This window comes from Acomys minous (genome assembly GCF_964271855.1).
Source record: "Acomys minous genome assembly, chromosome: 19".
Classification (NCBI taxonomy): Eukaryota; Metazoa; Chordata; class Mammalia; order Rodentia; family Muridae; genus Acomys; species Acomys minous.
In genome coordinates this window covers 58,619,616-58,641,461 of record NC_140499.1, presented here as the reverse complement: position 1 = coordinate 58,641,461, position 21,846 = coordinate 58,619,616, and the positions used below count along the sequence as shown (strand labels likewise).

General features: G+C 41.7%; 1 protein-coding gene across 5 annotated transcripts in view; it reads right to left on the bottom strand.

Annotated features, from left to right (window-relative positions):
• Positions 1-19,356, bottom strand: part of LRBA (LPS responsive beige-like anchor protein) — a 539,428-nt gene extending 520,072 nt beyond the window's left edge. For 4 of the 5 annotated variants that reach the window (XM_084768541.1, XM_084768543.1, XM_084768544.1 and 1 more), the window contains exons 1-3: positions 19,105-19,356; positions 18,830-18,990; positions 18,074-18,508 (exon numbers count right to left, since the gene is read on the bottom strand). In XM_084768541.1, the coding sequence (XP_084624667.1) occupies positions 18,074-18,289 (216 nt within the window). In that variant the 5' untranslated portion in view covers positions 18,290-18,508; positions 18,830-18,990; positions 19,105-19,356. The remainder of the gene's footprint in view (positions 1-18,073; positions 18,509-18,829; positions 18,991-19,104) is intronic. The other variant, XM_084768542.1, reaches the window with a different exon arrangement.
• Between the last annotated feature and the right edge of the window lie 2,490 nt (positions 19,357-21,846).

Here is a 21,846-nt window from a genome sequence, read left to right as displayed (position 1 = left end):
CACAAAAATGGGGGGAAAATCCAACCAAAGTTTTTGATATAAACATTGTAAGCCAGCAGCAGGAGGAGGAGGACAGCTGTGAAGTCCGGTTGGAACAGGTAACCAAGATGGTGGGAGGACGACCCAGTGGTAAAGAAGAGGTGCCAGATCGAAAGCCTGCACGGCTCTGCCCTAGGCCTCGTGCCCACCTGGGCTGGCAGTCTGTCCTTCTGCAGAGCGCTTGGAGTTTGCATACTTGTGAACATGTGAGCATGCACTCTTTGCCACGCCTCCAGCTGTGCAGGAGCAAGGTGCAGCCTTCCAGCCTCTGCCTGACTCCTCCAGGAACCTCTTGGCTCCTCCTAAAAATAAGTAAGTGCTTACTGCGCTTTGCATTGTGGGTAAGCATCTTGAGACTGTAAGAAAAGCACGGTTTCTTTTTTGTTTGCTTGGTTTTGTTTTGTTTTTGTTTTTGTTTTTTTAATAAAATGTATCATTTGTGATTTTTTTTTTTTAAGTGTAAGCAAGGAATGGTGGCACACACCTTTAAGTGAAGAGGCAGGCAGATATAGACTAATTTAAGGTCAGCCTAGTCTACAAAACAAGTTCCAGGATAGCCAGGACTACAGAGAAACCCTATCTCAAAAAACCACCACCAAAAAAAAAAAAAAAGTAATATATTTATGTTTATTAGTATTTACAGTGTATTTTGGTATTTGAGGGAGGATGAATCTAGGCATATAAGGAGAAAACACCGTTAGAGGCCCTACAGAGAATAGATAGTGTCCTGCTCTTCTGCCGACTCAGTAAAATGTCATAGTGCCAGGAAAAGCCCATTTTGTATGAGGAAAGTTGAGAAGAAGGAAACCTGGCCCTCAGAGAGTCAGAAGGTAAGTTTCCAGAGACAACACTGGTCAACAACAGCACAGCTCAAGCCATCCCACTGAAAATGCCACTCTCCAGAAAAGATATCTCAAGCTGGAGCATTAGTTAGTAATTAAGACATTGACATCCTCAAGAAAAAGAAAAAGTCAGGACTGTAATAAACATGAAAGGCTGGGCGTGGTGGTGCATGCCTTTAATCCCAGCACTCAGGAGGCAGAGGCAGGCGGATCTGTGAGTTCGAGGCCAGCCTGGTCTACAATGCACGCTCCAGGACAGCCAAGGCTACAAAGAGAGGCCCTGTCTCAAAAAAAAAAAAAAAAAAGAAAGAAAAAGAAAACAAAAAATAATAAACCACTACTGAGTCCAAATTGGACTTGAGCTTCTGATTCTCCTGCCTCAGTCTTCCAAGTACTAAAATTATAAATACCAAATTGGGCCAGTTTTATTAATGGTGCTTTGTTTTAATTTGTTTCTAGTAGTAGTAACCCCAGGGCCTTAAACATGTTTAGACAAGCGCCTCAGCACCTGAGCTAACCTTCTAGCCTATGTTTTTTAAATAAGGGAGGTGGGGTGGAAAATCACAGTTATCTCCTTTCCTTTGGAGGGAGCAATCAAAATTCAGATCATTGAGCTTGACAAATTGTCAAAACACAGACCGACATACAAATTATTTATATGTCATATTAAGAAACTTAGCCTTGCCAGGTGTGGTGGTACATACCTTCAATCCCAGAACTCTAGAGGCAGAGGCAGAGGCAGGTAAATCTCTCTGGGGTGAAGGCAGCCTGGGCAACAAGCAAGTTATAGGCCAGCCAAGCTACAAAGTAAAGGGAGTTGGAAGGACCTTGGTCTTTACCCAGAATAGAATTTTAGATACAAAATCATCAACTGGTCAGATTTTCACTTTTGATAATATACTCCAGCAGCTATATAAGGTTATTTGAAAGAAATGGAGACTCAAAAAGATGGAATAGGGGGAAAAAACAGTATTTTAAATGTACATAAAAAAATAATAATTATGTACCCAAACTAATATTATAGCACAAAAAATATACAAGCTGGGAAAGACTAGTGAACATTCAGCATTGCACACCATATTTCAAAACACCAAATTCAAATCAATGATCCAACGTTAACATAGAAATATCTAAACAAATATCTGCTCAATATAACAAAATAGCACAAAAGTACAAAGCTTAAAAGTAGAAAAAGTGCACTGAAGATCCTTCTATATGGACTACCCCACAACCAACACCTCCAAATGAGGCAAATCATCATCATCATCATCATCATAAGCCAAATACCCTACAGAACTGGACTAACAGACTGGCAAAGAGCATCTGTGATGACAGCTTAGCTAAATAAGGCGGAGAATTGCTAATGAGAGATACATGAGAAACACCACTATATTCTCAGTGCTCAGTGTGGTCCCTAGTCTAAAAAAATCACAAACATATAGTCTTCTATTTTCTAAGGGGCTCTAAAGATAGAAATAATAACTAGGTATACTTGTGGATTATTAGAAAACACACTTGTGGGCTCAGGAAACAGCGGTTTTATAGCTCTTGCTTAGCATACACTAGACTCCAGATTCAAGTCCCACTACACACACACAAAAAAAGAGGAGGTAAGAAAAATAAAAGAATAGAGGATATATATTGAATAAATGGGTTACCTGGAAGCTAAAGTAATTTATGCTATAAGTTCCATAAAGCAAGGCTCAAAGTTACTTCATTCGTTGCTTTACCCTCTGCGCCCACTAGTCCCGTGACTGGCACACTTAAAGGAAATGTTTAGTTGTTTCATGAAAGAAAGTAGTTATCAAATTATTAAAATATAAAAAATATCATCAAATAGCAAAACATGAACATTCTACTTTAAGCTCCTTCTCATAGTTAATTCTTTGACTTCTTTAATTACTTACCTGAACATTTAAATGCTGAGCCCTGATTAAATTCACACTCTAACCTTTAAGAACAATCTTGCCTCAAAAGTTTGAAGAGATGTAACTTTATTAAATAAATCTGTCATAGAGGTAAATCTTCCAGAGCAGCCAGGGCTACACAGAGAACCCTTATCTCAAAAAAAAAAAAAAAAAAAAAAAAGTAAATCAACTTCAAGGAAAGGTCATTTGAATCATGGAGACCCATTCATAGCTCTGAAGTTCTTTGGGGTTTGTATCTATTTGATTATTAATTTCATAGTAATCAAGAAATAAGTTGGTAATCATATTAATATTTTCTAAGTAGCTTTATATCATCTTCACTAATGTTTTTTTTTCTTCTGTTGTTTTATGGTTTTGTTTTTATTTACTGTTTCAGGGTCTTTCTTCAGTAGCCCTGGCAAGCCCGGGATGTTACTATGTAGAACCAGCCAATCTTGGCCTTGGACCTGAAACTGTGCTATGAAGAACCAGGAGCCTTGAACTTGGAGTGACCTTCCTGGCCCTATCTTTGGCTCTGTATCCTCAGCGCTAGGACTGTCACCAAGCCCAGGCACTTCACCATTTTAAACACTAATAAACAACTTGAAATTAGTGCCTACTTTGTTTTACAAATTATATGCTGACATCACATTTGAAATTGATTATCATATTACTATATTTTTTAATTTTTATAAATTAAGTCAGTAATTTTAAAAATATGATTTGTGCTTTAATGTTATATCTATATATGCACATACACACACATGCGTACACACACACATATATATACTATAAACTCTGAGATATTATTTAAGGTACAGAAGCTTAAAATTATAAAAATTATATTATAATATTTAATACATATATTATTTCATGAGAGAAGTATTTTTCTGTAGGGAAAAACAAACAGGTAAAATTATTTTAAATTCTTATACCTTTATGAGACTCAATATAGTTTATAAGTAAAAGTTTCATGACAATGAAGTCACTAGGCATTGAACAAAGATCACTTTAGACAACAGAACATCCTTTTCAGTCCCGAAACAATAGCGCCATCTCTTAAGAAACATAGTTGCCAGGTGTGGTAACCCAGGCTAGCAACCCTACAACTTGTGAGACAGAAGGAAGATCAGGAACAGTTCAAGGGCATGCCTGGCTACAAAATATGTTGGAAATCAGTCTGAGTTCCACAATATCCTGTCTCTGTAAAGACAAAACATAAATAAAAGCTGAGAAACCATGCATTTTCTCTTTTCTATATGAACACACATTACACACACACAGTGACACATGCCTTTATTCCTAGTAATAAAAGAGACTCTAAATAATAAATAAATAAGTAAATAAATAAGCAAGCAAGCAAGCTGAGGGGGGGAGAGAAATATACACAGGGGTGGGGAAGGGAGAAAGAGAAAAAATATCAGCCCCTCACTACTCTAGAACCAGGATTTCATAAAACATAAACTACCAGGAAACTGATGGGATGCATCTGGTCAGGAGAAGCCTGAGAATCAAATCGAAAGACAGAGGGCAACAGAATAACAAAATTACAGAACAAATATCACAGTCTCATCATCTTAGAAGTCATGTGGTACCTAACTTCGTATGGAAAGTAAGAAATGCTCTACCTCAAGAGAGTATATTTCAACCACAGAAGTAAATTCTGGGTAAACATAATTAAATCTTTGAAAGAATCCGGAAAGATGCACACAAACACAAAAATAATTTTTCATCTAAAATAAGTATTTTAAGTCAATCAAAAATAATTTGAGTCTCGAAAAACCAAAAAACAACAACAACAAAAAGAAAATGCCAAAAACAAACAAGCAAACAAAAAGTAATTTGAGGGTGGCTGGCAAGATGGCTCAGTGGTTAGGAACACTTGTTGCTCTTTCAAGAGCCCCAGCGCCCATATGATGACTTTTACAATCATCCATAACTCCAGTTTCAGAGGATTCAACACCTTCTTCTGACCATTGTAGACACCTGGCATGTATGTGTCACATACGTAATATATATAACAAAAATACTCATACATAAAATATAATATTTTAAATTAAATAATAGTAACTCAGGAATGATAGAGTGCTTGCTTAGCATATTCAAAGTTCTGGGCTCTGTCCCCAAAGCCAAAAAGAGAGAGAGAATTTATACACTCTAGCAGTTTTTTCAACTTCTTTACATGTAATATCTAATTGGCATGTTAGAACTGATTACCTCATATTTACAGGGTACAGTGTGACGATTCAATATAGAAATGCAAAGCACAAGTATCAAACCATAGTTCAAAAAAAATCTCCATCTCCTCAAATATTCTTTTTGGTTTGGTTGGTTGGTTGGTTGGTTGGTTTTGTTTGATTTTACACAAGCTCTCTGTACTTTTGGCTACAATCTGTTTGTATTTAATCACGTTTGAATCCAGAATCCACAGAAGTAGACATTTAGGCTTCTGAATATGGTGGCTGAATAAAAATGGTGCCCCCTGGGCTCATATATGAAACAGTTGATGAACTGTTTTAAAAGGATTAAGAGTATGGCCTTGTTGGAGGAGGTGTGACATTGGGATGGGTGGGTTAGGTTTCAAATGCCCACACCAGGCCAAGTGCCACCCTTTCTCTCCCTGCTACCTACGTATTAGATTGTAAAGCTCTCCACTACTGCTCAGATCTATGCCGGTCTTCTTCCTGCCACAATGGCCAGGGACCAATCCTCTGAAACTACAAACAAGCCCCCAATTAAATGCTTCCTTTTTTAAGAGTTCCCTTGGTTATATGCTATCTTTTCACAGCAATACAACAGAACCAAGACACTGATAATGCACTCTATTTTTTGAGAGCCAAGAATACTAATGTAAAAAGAAAGAAAAAAACTACTTTACGAGCAGGTTATCACGTAGTGCACTCCTCTAATCCCAGCTACTCTGAAGGCAAAGGCTGGGGCATAAGAATCAGTCTATGGGATTTAGGGAGACTGTGTCAAAACAGAGACAAAGGGCTGGAGACAAAGCGCAGTGACGAAGCATTTACCTAGCATATGAGAGTCCCTGGGTTCAATTCCAAACCCCACCAAAAAATTAAAAATCAGGTTACAAGACTTTGTTTTTTAATTCATGAGGAGCTGCGGAGATGGCTCAGCAGTTTAGAGCACTGTTCTCTTGCAGAGGACTTTGCACCCACATGGGTCCCAACGATCCCTAACTCCAGGTCCAGGTGCTCTGACACTCTTTTCCGAGCTCCACAAGTACCAGGCATGTTCACAATACACAAATGTACTTGCAGGCAAAGCATTCATACTTATAAAATAAATAAATAATAAAAGGTGGGTATTTTTGGTTTTGGGGGGTTGTTGGGGTTTTTGTTTGTTTGTTTGTTTGTTTGTTTTTCCAGACAGGGCTTCTCTGTGTAGCCATGGGTGTCCTGGACTCTCTTTGTAGACCAGGCTGGCCTCGAACTCACCTCAATCTACCCGCCTCTGCCTCCTGAGTGCTGGGATTAAAGGCGTACGCCACCATGCCCAGATATAAAACAATTTTTTGAAGAAAGTAAATTTGTGAAAATGTTCTTTTAGATGTGAAAGGGACACTGAGGTAACTCAAAGTTGTATGATAACAACCACACCTGTGAGGCTAGTTGGTCAACGCTTGATGCACAAGCAAGAAAGCCTGAGTCCGGATCCCCAGCGCACGTGTCAAAGCTGGCGTACCAGCATACGTCTATAACCCAGCACTGGAGGCAGGAGGTGAAGACACGCAGACCCCAGGATGGCTGGTCAGTCCATGCAGCTGAAGGGGCAAGTTCCAGCTTCGGTAAAAGGCCTTGTCTCAAAAAGTAAGATGGAAAGCTATAGAAAAACACACCTAAGCTAAGAAAGATGGCTTTGCAGTTAAGAGCATTGGTTGTTCTTCCAGAGGACCCAGGTTCAATTCCCAGCATCCACATGGCAGCTCACAACTGTCTGTAACTCAAATTCCAGTGGATCCGGCTCCCTCACACAGACATATATGTAGGGCCAAACACCAAATGTACACTCTATTTAAAGTTTCTTTTTAAAAAAAGAAAAAAGAAAAACACACCTGCCATCCACTCTTGCAGAAAAAGGCAAGTGCATACACACTTTTATGCACATACACAATACACACATATACACACACAAAACAATTAAAATACATAAATAAATAAACACAGCTAATAAAGTACTTGCTTACAAAGGATGAGTAGGCTTCTCAGTTCCTAGGTAAAAGAGCCTGGGTGGCTCGGATATATACAGCCCCAACACAAGGGGTGTAGAGACGGGAAGAGCCCTGGTCTCACTGGCCAGCCACTCCAGCTGAATCAGGGAGCGCTGAGTTCAGTGGCAGACTTTTGTTTAAAATAAAATAAGGTAAAATGTAATTGAGGAAAACATCCATTATCAACTTCCAGCACCCATGTGCACATGTGTACACAAACTCACCAACAGGTACATATAAAAACACATGTGTACAGAGCTACATGATGGTACAAGGTGCCAAGGAGGATGAGCCAGAAAAATTATGAGTTCAAGGCCTGCCTGGACTATATAATAAAAGCCTGCTTAAAAAGAAAAAATTATTAGGGATGTGGCATACTCAGTGGTATAGTGCTTGCCAGGCCATAAAGATCAGGATCCCAGATAAAGAAAGAAACAGATGGGCAAGGATAGAGAGAGGAGATAGGAAGGGGGGAGGGCAGCGAAGAACAGGAGGGAGGGAGGGCAAGTTGCCTAAGAAATATCTTTTAAATGAAATATAGAAAAAAAAAAGGGTACTAAGAGGTATGCCACTACACACAGCTTTAGCAAACACTTTTAGAGTGCAAGCACTATGAACAGCTACAGAGAGACAACGTCAAAATCAATTCCCGGTTCCTCTCTAACAGTTCCCAAACTGTTGGTAGTACCCCTTTGGTATCAAATGACCCTTTCACAGGGTCACCTAACACCAGAATATCTAATGTCAAAAAACACAGATATTTACATTACAATTCATAACTATATCAAAATTACAGTTATGAAGTAGCAATGAAAATAATTTTATGGTTGGGGATCAGCACATGTGAAATTGTATTAAAAGTCCACAGGGTTAGGAAGGTTAAGAATTATTGTTCTATATATTATGAAAACAAACTGTATCGAGGCACTATTATTTCAAACATACAAAAACTACAGTGCTTTTAAGGCCAGCCTAGACTATATGAGACAGACTAAAAAATAATGTATATCTAAAATGATCTTGGGGGGAAGGTTTTCAAGACAGGGTTGCTGTATATAGCCCTGGCTGTCCTGGACTCACTTTGTAGAGCAGGCTGACCTTGAACTCACAGAGATCAACCTGTCTCTGCCTTCAGGTGCTGAAATTAAGACACGTGCCACCACACCCAGCCTAAAAGGATATTTTATAAAATTTAAATATATTGGAACAGTCATCTAAATCAGTAAGAGAAACGAAATGTTTACTTACTTAACTTTTTTGTTAGCCCTTAAACAGAAAAAAATGCATTTTTAATTAACAAACTATTTCTCAGTTTAAAATAAAACAATTCAAGTAAGAACAACATTATATACTTATAAATGCCTAAACTATCAAACAATTAACTCTAGAAAATTATTAGTTTTTAAATTTTCACCAATTTGTCATTTCACTTTTGTCAACATTAGCAATCCATCTAAATTTACTCATGAGTCACACAAATGCTCATGTGCATTGCACCATTCTTCTTACAGAACTCTGAATGCACAAAAATATCTACAACGGGGCGTGGCAGTACACAGCTATAACACCAATAAGCAGGAGGCTTAGGCAGGAAGATTACAACTTCAAAAACAGACAACTGATAGTTGCTAGAAGAGTTAGGAGAAGGAGCAATGGATAAACTGCTGGCTGAGAACCCACATAATGGCCAAGTGCCCGCCAACCTGTAATTTCAACTCTCCCTGGCTTAGAAGGCAGAGACAAAAACTCTGCAGTAAGCTGGCTAGCCAGACTAGGCAACAGGTGAGCTCTGGGCTCTGAGTGAGGCCCTTCTTCAATGAATGAGATGAAGAACGAAGGAGACTGCACACTACACACTATCCATGATCACCACACAAATATACACATGCCCCAAAAAAAAATCACTAAAGGAAAGAAGAGCTAAATAGAAAAAAGCTCTATGTTCATAGACTGAGCCAATATTCCTCAAAATGATCTATAGGGTCACCACTCCCTTGCTCGCTAGCTAGGCATAGTGCACACAGTAAAAGAAAAAAATTAGAAAAGCTGGGAGTGGTGGAGCACAGCTTTAATGCCAGGACTCAGGTGGCAAAGACTGACAGCTCTCCGTGAGTTCAGGACAAGCTACACCTACATAGTGCTTTATAAGACAGCCAGGGCTATATAAAGAGAGAGAGAGCCTGTCTCAAAACATGATCTGCAGCTCTATAAAATAGAAAAGTAAGATGTGGAGAGGTCAGAGAGAGCTCTGTTGGGAAAATACTTGTCCCACAAACACATGGAACTGAACATTATCACTAGCGCCCATGTTTAAAAGCCATCAGCACCAGAGATGATGGGGCACACCTTAAGCCCAGCGTTCCTGAGACAAAGGCAAGAGGATCTCTCTTAGTTCAAGACCAGACTGGTCGACACAGCAAGTTCCAGGTCATCCAGTGAGATCCTGCCTAAAGGATATAAATCCCACACCTGTAACCTCGTACTAAGGAGGTCAAAAAAAGAAGAGCTCTTTGAAAAGATAAAGAGAGAGAGAGAGAGAGAGAGAGAGAGAGAGAGAGAGAGATCTACATAGTGAGTTCCAAGACAGCCAGGACTATGGAGAGAGAGAAAGAGAGCCTGTCTCAAAACAGCACTTGGGAGGCAGAGGCAGGCGAATTTCTGAGTTCGAGGCCAACCTGGTCTACAAAGTTAGTCCAGGACAGCCAAGGCTACACAGAGAAAACAAAAACAACAACAACAACAAAACAGGATAGATGGATGGATGGATGGATGGATGGATAGATAGATCAATCGATCCCTAGGGCTTGCTTGCCTGCTGGTCTTGCCAAATGGGTTCAGTAAAAACTATGTCTCAAAATATAAGGTGCCCACAGATATACGTAATTGCACCCTCATCAAAGATGTCTGTAGGGCCATGTGTGGTGGAGCACGCCTTTAATCCCTGCACGCATTTGGGAGGCAGAGGCAGGTAGATTGCTGAGAGTTTGAGGCTAGTCTGATCTACAAAGCGAGTCCAGGACAGCCAAGCCAAGGATATACAGAGAAACCCTGTCTTGAAGGAAAAAAGAAAAAGAAAAAAGAAAAAACGCCTGTATGCTCTACAGAAAGCTGCAACTAGTCAAAGTGCACAGAACAACCAACCATGGGGTGTCCAGGCCCAGCCAGGGCATTTATACACAACCTTTTCACCTAAGGCTCAGAGAACACTGCACAGGATGGGTGGGAAGAGCCTAAGAGCCAGAGGACCCATCTGCTACAAAACGAGTCTTCTAGATATGTCAGAGGAACTACACCCATGAAATGGCAACAGTGTGGCTGCTTAACAAGACGTAAACACCTGGGGAGCAGAGGCAGGCGGATGGCTGTGAATTCCAGGGCAGCCTGGTCTACAAAGTGAGGCCAGGGCAGCTAAGTCTACACAGAGAAACCCTGTCTGGAAAACCAAAAAAAAAAAAAAAAAGCAAAAACAACTCCAATTAATATGCCAATATGGATGGGGGTTATCACTTAGGGTCCCATCCCTAGAGAAAGGCCTTCAGGCAACTAACCTGCTAAGAGGGGGAAACTTAGTCTTCTTCAAAAACAAGCACCCTAAATGGTTATCCAATCCCAACCAGTCAGCCTCCTAAGAAAAAAAAAAAATCTACGCATATAAGCAACACTAAACAGACTCAGCAGGTTCCACATGTGTATATGCTTATGTTCATACATATATACACATATCTGTAACAAAAACAAAGAATAAGATAGCAGGAATTTGAAAGGGAACAAGGAGGAAACATGGGAAGGGATGGGCAGAAGCAAAATTGGGGATAATTAAATTTTAATAAAATAGTCTCAAAAAAAAAAGGACATCAACAAGGTGGACAGCAATTAAAGATATGCAACCTTCACTTTCTGACATCCATACACACATATACAAGTATACATACATGCAGCTGCACATACATGAACACACACAGACACAAAATTTGTAATGAAAACAAAGAGTCAAGACAGATATTTACACTTTACAGTGAACTACGTTTCAGCAAAGGCACCATGACAGGACAATACTATGAACAGCTTTTCAACAAGTGGCAATGAGGCAATCAGATAACCAAGTACAAAAAAAAAAAAATCATATAAAAGTTAACTCAAAATCGATCACAGACTAATTAAAAGAGGGAAACAATTTTAATATCTTGAACACAGAATGTAAACATTCCAACGTTGTTAGATTTAAAAAAAAATTAAATTGTAGTAATGGCTGCAAAGCTCTACAAATTGGCTTAAAATGAATGAATTATGTAAATTAAATATATATACTGTTTAATCTCATCAGCACATCTCACTGGTCAATGGTCCAATCAGTTCACAACATTGGGACTCAGACACTCCACCAAAGATATGAACAATGGCACAAGTGATCCCGCCGTCCTCCATGGCAACCACACTACAACGTAAGAGGAATACACCAAACTGAAGCCAAATCAGGAAAACCAAAGAGAAACAAAATCAAACTGTTACTTGAAGTCTCACCCTACCTTTGGACTCTAGATAAGTAAGTCCATAAATCCTTTTAATGTGCTCAAAGCAATTAAGTTCCTTTTGTTTTATCGACTGTCGGGGGCCTTTCTCTGTAGACCAGGCCCGGAACTCAGAGATCTGCTTCCCTCTGCCAGTGCTGGGCTTAAAGGCCTACGCCCAGCTACAGTTGAGTTTTCTACCATTAATACAAATTACAAAAAGATCATCAACAAGAATGTTTCTAAAGTAGATTACTCCTAATCCTTAAAGGTATAATTACAGGTATTATGTAGGAAGTAATCTAGAAATTAACATGGCAAGAAAAACTCATTGGGTGAGTTATCTTTATACTAAAGGTCACATAAGAGTTTGAAAAGTAACCAACTACGGATTTATATAACCCACACAAAATTTTTTAATGTTGTGATTTCTATTTTTACAGCTTTTTTTAAAACCTTGGATTTGTAATTTTCCCTCCAAAAACTAAAGATGTGCGACACCAGAATCCACATTTCTGCAACACAATTATCAGCTAGAACACAATAGTTGCTGTCCCCTGAAGTAAACAAAGGGTACTCTGTATCATCAGTGAACACATACTCTTCAATACCTAACTCCTCTATTTTTCAGAACATATGTCAATTGCTACATTTAAATTAAAAACCACAGAATGGGGGGCTGGAGAGATGGCTCACATGGCAGCTCAAAACTGTCTTTAACTCCAGATACAAGAGATTTGGCACTTTCACACAGACATACAGCAGGCAAAACACCAATGCACATAAAAATAAATAAATCCTAAAAAAAGAAAAAAATAACAGGATGTGCATGATGGTATTATTATATACTTGTAATCCAAGTACCCAGGAAGATAAAGGAGGAGGATCACAAATTCAAAACTAGCCTAGACTACACAGAAAGTTCTAGCTCATCCAGGCTACACATTACATAAGGACGCTCTGCCTCAAAATAACAATAATGATAATAGTAATAACAAACAAACAGGTGGAGCGATGGTGGTGAATGCTTTTAGTCCCAGAGCTCAGGAGGCAAACGCAGGCAAATCTGAGTTCAAGGCCACCAGTCTGGTCTATTAATCAAGTTCCAAGACAGCCAGGGCTACACAGAGAAACCCTGTCTCAAAAGACATAGATAGACAGACAGATAGATAGACAGGCTGGGGGGCTGGAGGACAGAAATCTGCTAGGCAAGGCAGAACAACCTCTAATCCCAGCTCTCAAGAGGCAGAGGCAGGCGGATCTCTGCTGAGTTTGAGGCCCATATAATCTGCCCATATAATCTAGTATAGTCAGGACTACATAGAGACCTGTCTCAAAAAAAAAAAAAAAAAAAAAAAAAAAAAAAAGAAGGGGGAGGCTGTCAACTTGACTACATCTGAAACTAACTAAAACCTAAAAAACGACAAGCCTACCCATGAGGGATGTTTGTTTAATTTGAAAAAACGATAATCATACCCATGAGGGATGTTCGTTTAATTTAAAGTGAGACAATTTACTTCTAATCCAGATCTTTCTTTGTTTTGTTTTTACGAGACAGGGTTTCTCTGTGTAATAGACCTGGCTGTTCTGGAACTCTCTGTAGACCAGGCTAGACTTGAACTCACAGAGATCCACCTACCTCTGCCTCCCAAGAGCTAGGATTAAAGGCGTGTGCCACCACATAATCCAGATCTTTAAGGCAGAAAAACACACCTTTAATCCAAATATATGAAAACATGTATTTGTCACTGGCCCAAGAGAAACATTATTCTTCAGTTAAATACTACTAATTATCTTTAGATGAACAGTAGAAATCTTAAACTCCACAGCAAGTTCCTGAAATATACCAAAATATTAATTGTTCTGCATCCATAACTAATAAGTAAATGCATGAATGAAGACAAAAGAAAAAGGTTCTAAATTACAACATGAAAAATATAAAATTGGAGAAGTTTGAAACACTAGAATACGCCAGCGTATTATTCATCCAATTTAACTGAGAAACAGATTTGTAAAAGAAATTACAAGTCACTTTCAAATGAATTTATAACAGAACAGGTCAGGCTACATGGCCAAAGTTGGGAGGCAGCAGTCTATGAAGCCAGATGTCTGAAGTTGTACAGCCCTACCACTTACTATCTGGACAACTCTGGAAAGACAATTGTTTTTTAATGTTAGAAACTTATTATTTAAACTGGCAAATACTTAATCAGGTTTTTTTTTTTATGGTTTTAGAACATGTTTTTAGCTCAGTTACAGTGGTTTGTGCCTTTAGTCCCAGCTACTTGGGAGGCTGGGACAGAAAGATCACTTTGGGTCCTGGAGTACAAGGCTAACCTGGGCAACACATGCAGACCTCATCCTCCCAAAACAGGGAAGAAAGAACACATGTAGTCTACTTTAATATGCTTTAAAAATGGAAAAAGTTATGATACCTGTACTGGCAAGTCTTATGTCAACTTGACACAGGAGAGAGTCATTGGAAAGGAGGAAGCACCAAATGAGAAAACACCTGCCTAAGATTGGGCAAGCCTGCAGCCATCTTAATTAGTGATTGATGGAAGAGGGCCCAGCCCATCGTGGGTGGGACCACCCCTGGGCAGATGGTCCTGGGTTCTATAGGAAAGAAGGCTGAGCAGGCCATGGGGAGCAAGCCAGTAAACAGCAACACTGCCCCATGGCTCCTGGTTCCTGACTTGTTTGAGTTCACGTCTTGACTTCCTTCATTGATGGACAGTGATGTGTAAGCCAAATAAAACCATTCCCCCCACAACTTGCTTTTGGTCATGGTGGTCCATCACCATGACAGTAAACCTAACCAGAACAATACCCCCAAAATATAGTTTATATTTATGAATGAAAACGCAACAAGAGACTAATTCTGTACAGATGAAGGTTCACAGGGCCTACACTGCTGTGATTTCATGCCTTACGTATGTCTCATCTTCTGTTGCTTGCTTCCTACTTTTCACACTTTTGGAAGTTTCAATTCAATGTACTGTCAAAAGTTAAGCCAGGTATGGTGGCACATGCCTTTAATCGCAGCACTTGAGAAGCAGGAATAGGCAGATCTGTGAGTTCAAGGCCAGCCTGGTCTACAAAGTGAATCTAGGACAGCCAAGACTACACAGAAAAACCCTGTCTTGAAAAAACTAAAAAATAAAAAAAAATTAGATACCACTCATGGTGGTGCACACCTATAAACCCAACATACAGGAGGCAGAAACAGGAGGATTCCAACAAGTTTTCTGCCAGAATGATCTACATAGATCCCGATCAGGATCTGCCGAAAGATAGAAGGAAAGAAGGAAGGAAGGAAGGAAGGAAGGAAGGGAGGGAGGAAAAGAAAGAAAGAAAGAAAAAGAGAGAGAAAAAGTTAGGAGTGGGGTAATGACTTTCTCAGCAGTGATGAGCATCCCCACTTGAAAAGCATGCACCTGTAACTGCAGTGCTAAGATGCTAGAGACACCAGAATCACTGGGGCTTGCTGGCGAGCCGGCCTAGTTCTAAACTCAGTTACAGATCTGTTTCTAAATAAACAGATAATAAGTCTGAGGACAACCTGGTCTACTCAGAGAAACCTGTCTCAAAAGAAAAAAAAAAAAAGTAATAACCAAGATAGGGCCAGTCAAACGGCACAGCTGGTAAGAGCACTTGCTGACAATCTGATTTCAATCTCCAGAATGCACAAAAAGCCAGATGCTCTGACTCACATCTGTAATCTTAACACTCCTTCAGTGAGATAGGAGGCAGAAAGAGGAGAACAGCCCCGAAGTGCAAAGGCCTGCTAGACTACAGAACAGCACAAACAATAAGAGAAACTGCCTCACCAAGGTGGAAGGAGATAACACCCAAAATCTGTCCTCTGACGTCCACACCCACGCCAAGGCATGCTCACCTGCACTTACACACATACTCACACACACACTAGTAAGTAAAATATTTTAAATAAATAAATAAGGTGGAGAAGCTATTGAAGATGACACTCCCTCTGACCTACACACATGCATATACTAGAGCATGCATACAAAATAATAAAGAAAAAAGTTAAGCAACTTTCTGCACAGATTGAATGAGAAAACAATTATGTGGGGGGAAAAATGTGTTTACTGAGCCAGGAGTGGCGGTACACGCCCGTGATCCCATCCCCTCGGGAGGCAGAGGCAGGCAGATCTCTGTGAGTTCAAGGCCAGCCTGGTCTACAAAGAGAGTACAGGACAGCTAGGAAGAGCTACAAGATAAATTCTGTCTTGGAAAACAAAAAACAAAAAAAAAAAATATGTTTACTTTTAAGGTCTTTTTAAAGCAATGCTGTAGAAAGCTTTTTGAAAGTTAGATGAAAAGGAATAAAATGCAGCGATGGAGGTTTAGCCATGAATATTTATCCAGACCAATGATTGCTGTGTCCTTGAGGAAAGCAATGCCTAAGGTACAAACACCTGCTCAGAGATGAAAACAACTCCACACCAATTCATGGGACAGATATAGTCCTGAAAAGACTACTCCTAACACCCAAACTGTAGGTAACTGATCTATCTACCTTCTCAGCATCTTGGTTTCCTCATCTTTGACATGGCACATATCTATCAGAAGACCTAGAGAAGAGTTAAATAATAAAGCCACCTGGTGCACTGCTTCACACACAATAGATGGTTCCTCCTTGGAACAGAATCACAACGCACACTATGTCCCAAAGCAATACCACACACAGTAATAGTAACAACTGGATGGCCTAAAGCAATACCACACACAGTAATAGTAACCGACACTCTGGTTTCCATAACTTTCTTAGAGCCCATAGTTTAATCATAAAAAGTGCTCTGACTGGTGATGAAGGAAGAGGACTGTCACCTACTCCTCCCTGCCACTGTCCTAGCCTACTCAAAGGAACAGAGGAGTCTGAGTCTTCCTGCCAAAGAAAGCTGTGTCTGTCTCCACAGAAGCAGCTCAGTGTGGACTGGATCACTACCACATTTCTGTTTACCATCCACAGTACATTAGGTTCAGAAACAGAAACCAAAACTAAATTTTAAAAAATTTCAAGGTTTTTTTTTGAAGTAAAGGAACAGATGAATCTGTGTTTTATCTGGAAGCTCACTGCTGAAAGTTCCAAACACACAAAAGATCCCCAAAGTGTTGACGATGGATGACGGGCACCACAGTCCACTATACTATTCTATATACATTTGGACATTTCCACAAATTATAGTTTCAAAAGGTGTGCATGTATGTGTCCATCATATTTATATCAAAAGTCACAATACAATAATCTAATAAAGAAATAAAATATGGTTTAGAGTTTTCAGGCTTCAAAAGTAAGTCAACTTCACCTACCTACTTGGTCAATTCTAGAATCAGTATCACAACTGACCAGACTAACAGTAAAGGCCTAATGAAGGAAGTAATTAACTGCCTGGAATAAAACGTGTCTAACCTTGAAAATATAGATGAAAAAGGATGGCTGCTAAACAGTTATTACAACTATTGCGCATTTATATTTGGCACCATGAATTATCTTCTAACACTAGTTGAGTGAAAATGCAGAAATTACTTTAAAGATAAGTTCTTTTGTGATTCTTTTAAGTTGAGAAGCAACAGAGAATTACAGTCGAAAAAGGATCCACTAAAGGTACTTTCTAAGAGTGGAATGGAGAGAAAAAAAAAGAAAAGAAAAGGAAAGAAAGTGTCTCATATCCACATAAAATAACAGTGATAGCCCACCATAGTATAATCAACAACTCCCAATGACCAAGTGTGTTTTACTGCTAAAAATGAATTTACTAAAGCATAAAGTTCATACTGTGGCTACCTCAGGCCTCTTTCAAATTGCCATTCATGTATCAAGATTACCTAAATTCAATCCAAAATTTAACCTTGGTTAGTTGTTTCTAAAATTAAACTAGGCAAAAATTAAAAATAATGACTAATTTGCAATAAGTTAGCCTTTTATTAACACTATAGAGGTGGGTTCCCCCCCCCCCCCCCAGGCAGGGTTTCTCTGTGTGGTCTTAGCTGTCCTGGACTCACTTTATAGACCAGACTGGCCTTACAGAAATCCGCCTGCCTCTGCTGGGATTAAAGGTGTGCGCCACCACTGCCTGGCTTGGACATGAATTTTATGTTTAAAACTAACTATGGCAAAGCAGAATTTAGGCAAACATTCACATTAGCTCCCAAGTGCAAAAAATTCACTTATTTAAAATGTTAAAGAGAAATGCAAGCTTAAATATACACTCCAAGAGAGGAAAAAATTACAGCCAAATTCTCCATTAAACACCTGACCAGAAGGGGGGAAGAGGGAGGGGGAGAGAGAGAGAATACTTTCATAGCAACACTTGCTTCAAGTGATCTGTTCATTCAAAACCTGAAGCATCAAATTTTGCATAATTCTCTTTAAACTAAAATTGCTTCATTTAGGTCAAGTAGAATTTTGTGTCTATCCGTGGTGGAAAAAGCCATTAGTGTGAGTGAAGCACATGACCCCAGCTTTCGTCTTGTTCCCCAACTCACCGAGAAAAGTATATGCTTATAAAATATTTATCTACTTACCAGGTTAAAGACAGTTTCTACAATATCCCTATTGGACACTTCTCCAACTTCGACCAACCCCGTCAGCACGGCGAATTTCATTCTGATGCCCCTGATGGGGAGCCCCGGCTTCAGCGACAACGCACCCCCGTCGGTAGGGGTTTCTTCTTTCCCTCCACCTCCCCCGTCATCACCTGTTGGTGGCCGGGAAGGGGCACGATCGTCTTCACTAGCCATTACTAGTGCACGAGAAAGGACAACTCAGAGTCACCCTGGGCCAGCAGTCGCTGCACTAAGAAGAGGCACGCAAACGCTAAACCAAAAAGGGTCTCGGTTCCAACTTGAGGAGAAAGCCCAAAAGCAGTAGATGAGGGGAAAAGTCCTTGGCGTCGCCCTCCTCCTCCTGGAGACTATTTGTCCAATCTCTCTCCCCGAGGCTGACAACAACGCCAAACCCTATTGGAAGATTAAATATATGTTAAATAGGCTAGGTCTGCCGTGGGATTTTTTTTTTTAGGGAGGAGAGGGAAATAGTTACTGTCTGTCAAATAAGTTACTAAAGGCACCCCAGGGCCAGCGGGCCGCTCGCCCGGGGCTCCGGAGCCGGCTCGGGCGAAGGCGGGTCCTCCGGGCCGGCGAGCAGGTTCACTCCTCCCCCACCTCGCGCAGGTGGTGGGCGCAGGGCAGGTGCACCGCGTGGGGGGGACAAGCCGCGGGGGAAGGAGGGGACCGACCACCCCCCGCGACCACTGTGGCACAGAGTTCCCCCCCCCTCACCCGGAGACTCCGGCCTCGTCCTCAGCCCCGCCGGGGCGCAGCGAGACGGAGGTGGCGGCGGAGATCCAGGGCAGGAAAAGGCGGGGAAGGGGGCGGTGATTCTCCTCGGCGCTCGGCCCAGGGGGAGGAGTAGAGCACCTCGCCGGGGCACCTGAGCTGGGCTGGGGAGAGGAAGGGAGGTGTGTGGCTGAGGCGGGAAGGCAGGGCGCCCCCACGACGCCACCCCCCGGACGCGACTGCGAGGACAGGAGGAGGGGAGAGGAAGGTCAATGCACCTGGTCGCAGCCTTCAAGTTTCCCTAGTCCGGCTCCCCCGGGAGCCCGCGGCTGCCTAGAACTCCATGGTTTCCTAGGCCGCCCCACCCCTGCGCTCAGCCCTTGCAATAGCGGCTACTGCAGACGCTGGCGACCCCGCGACTCGTGCTGCCGCGCGGGGCTGGGGATGCTACTGCCACACACACCGCCGGGCCACGGCGCGCGGGGCTGCCCCTCTGCCTACTGGAGCCGCTCCTCGCCGCCATGACAGCGCCGAGGGCTGCCGAGCGCGGCGTGCGCGTGCGCGAGCGTGAGCGCGCGGGGAGGTTGGGGGGGGGGGTGGGCGGGCGCCCAGGCGGAGGCGGCAGAGTCGGGGACGAGCGGGCGGGTGAGTAGGAGAGCCGGGCACGCGCTTCCCGGAGGTGCCACGAGGGCGGACGCGCGCGCGCGCGCCTCGGGAGCGCGCTGCTCAGGTGGTAGGGCTCTGCCCGCACCCTCTTCGCCAACACTGTGCTTCGGGGAGCTCAGTGGCGGCTGTTGTTGCGCTACGGCAGGTCTCTAGGCGCGGAGGGAACCCGCCCCACGTTGTCAAGGTGTACTCTTGTTGGACTTGGAGGGAGGACACCTGAGGGACCTAGCCGTCGTTGAGGTGGCGGCGCTGGAGCCTCCCGGGTCCCTGACTGCGCTCAGCTGCTGCCCGCCTGCGGCGCTGGCGGTGACTGGGAAAGATTTCCACTGGGATGCCCTGGCAGCTGCCACCCGCTCGGAGGGGAGGATTCCTTGCTCGCAGCTGCCGCCCCAGCAGAGCTGTCCCACATTCTAAGGAGAAGAGGACTCATTCCTGAGACAGCTGCTCAGAGCAGTGGAGGCGGGATTCACTGGGCCCTGGGACTGGGAAAGAGGCTTCCTCTCAATTTTCCAATGTTAAAGTTAAGTTTGTCTCGTTATCAGAATGCTAAAAATAAAAATAAATAAAAATAAAAATAAATCATTTTCTGGGATGAGACTTTAAAGCATGTGTTTAAAATGCTCCCAGGTTTCTAAAAATGAAAGAAAAAAAACGGGATAAAGTAAAAGGAAGTACTTTGAAGGAATGAGAAAAACTTAGCTTGGTTTGAGAAATCGAATGGTTCACTGGAAAAGGAGTTAATTGAAATATCCTTGAAAAGTAGACAGTTTTAACTGTCACACGGATACAATCAGAAAAGATTGTAGCCTTCAGTATTACACCTTTTTACGATACTCAAAATGCAGCTTCCAAAATAAGGCAGACATTTTTTTTCTAATTCTGTGAATTGCTGGTTTGTGAACTTTGGGGGTTACAGGTAACATCAGTGGCCCCTCTGTTGCTGAAATCCCTGAGGAGCGGGGAACAACTCAGAGCTCAGTGATTAAGTCTGAAATAAGGGAGTGAGATGTCCCTGCAGGATCAGGAAAGCTTCCATTTGACCTTTCACTCATCTATTTTGAATGGGGGGGTGGGGGGGGCCGGCCCATGATTAAGCTACCATAATCCTCTGGTAAGACTGTGATTCCTTGGAGTCGGGAGATAGTTTATAGGCATTATCAATGTGCTGGATAAATGCCTTCCAACAGGAGAGGCAGACCGCAAGAATCGATACGGTCCACAGTAAGACAGTCCTAAGGATCTAAACTACAGTGTGTGTCTCCTGCAATTTTTAGAGTATTGGTAATGGTCTTTTAAAAGTAGATAAAAGACAAAAGACAACTAGCTAACTACTTCAAAACAAATTATGTACTTTTTAAGTCATTTTCCTGCATTTTTGCCACCTGCTTTTTTTTTTTTTTTTTTTTTTTTTTTTTTTTTTGGAGGTTTACTGCAGAAGGTAGCAAAATGAAAGCAGAAGAGGAAACCAGCTAGCCCACACCTGGCTCAAGTGCAATCCGTTTAGAGGTGCAACATACTGAGCGATGCTGTGGGCTAAACTATGTGCCCATCAATCCAGAAGCTCCTTAATATAACGTGCATTGTAACTATTCTATGTATACTATACTACCGGGACTGAATGAAACACTGAAGTGACCTGCTTTAATTCTACCAGCCTGAAAGCCCTTGCTCCCGTTTGAAGTGAGGAAAATTCTACTATAAAGGATATTTTGATATGAAAAAGTTTTATTGGTTACATATTTGATGTTTTGGTTTGGTTTTTTTTGAGACCGGGTTTCTCTGTATTAGCCTTGGCTGTCCTGGACTGGTTTTGTAAACCAAGCTGGCCTCAAACTCACAGCCATCCAACTGCCTCTGCCTCCGAGTGCTGGGATTAAAGGCGTGCGCCACCACACCCAACTATATTTGATGTTATTAATGGAAGTCCGTCTAGTCAAAAGTCTTCATATGACACACCAACAGCTAAGGTTATTGTATCATTTTGAGCTGTATCATGCACACAAGGAAAGATGGGGGAGGAGAGAAAATGGGGGGAGAATGAAAAAAGAGGAAAACGGGTGGAAAATGGGGCTGGGGGCTTAAGGTTACCTTCTGCAAATCCAAGTTCCAGTTTCGTATTGCCATCTAATTCATATCTATCTGATATCAATGTCTTGGAATTAAGCCCAGATCTTTTTTTTCTTATCTTAAGCATACATTGAAACCATAGCAGAAAACAAAGCAAAGAGAGAGGTTGGGTGTGGTGGCTCAGGCTAATAATTCCACTTGAAGCCTGATGATCTCAAATTCAAGGCCTACCTGGACAACCTAATGAAACCCTATCTCAAAAAAAAAAGAAAGAAAGAAAGAAAGAA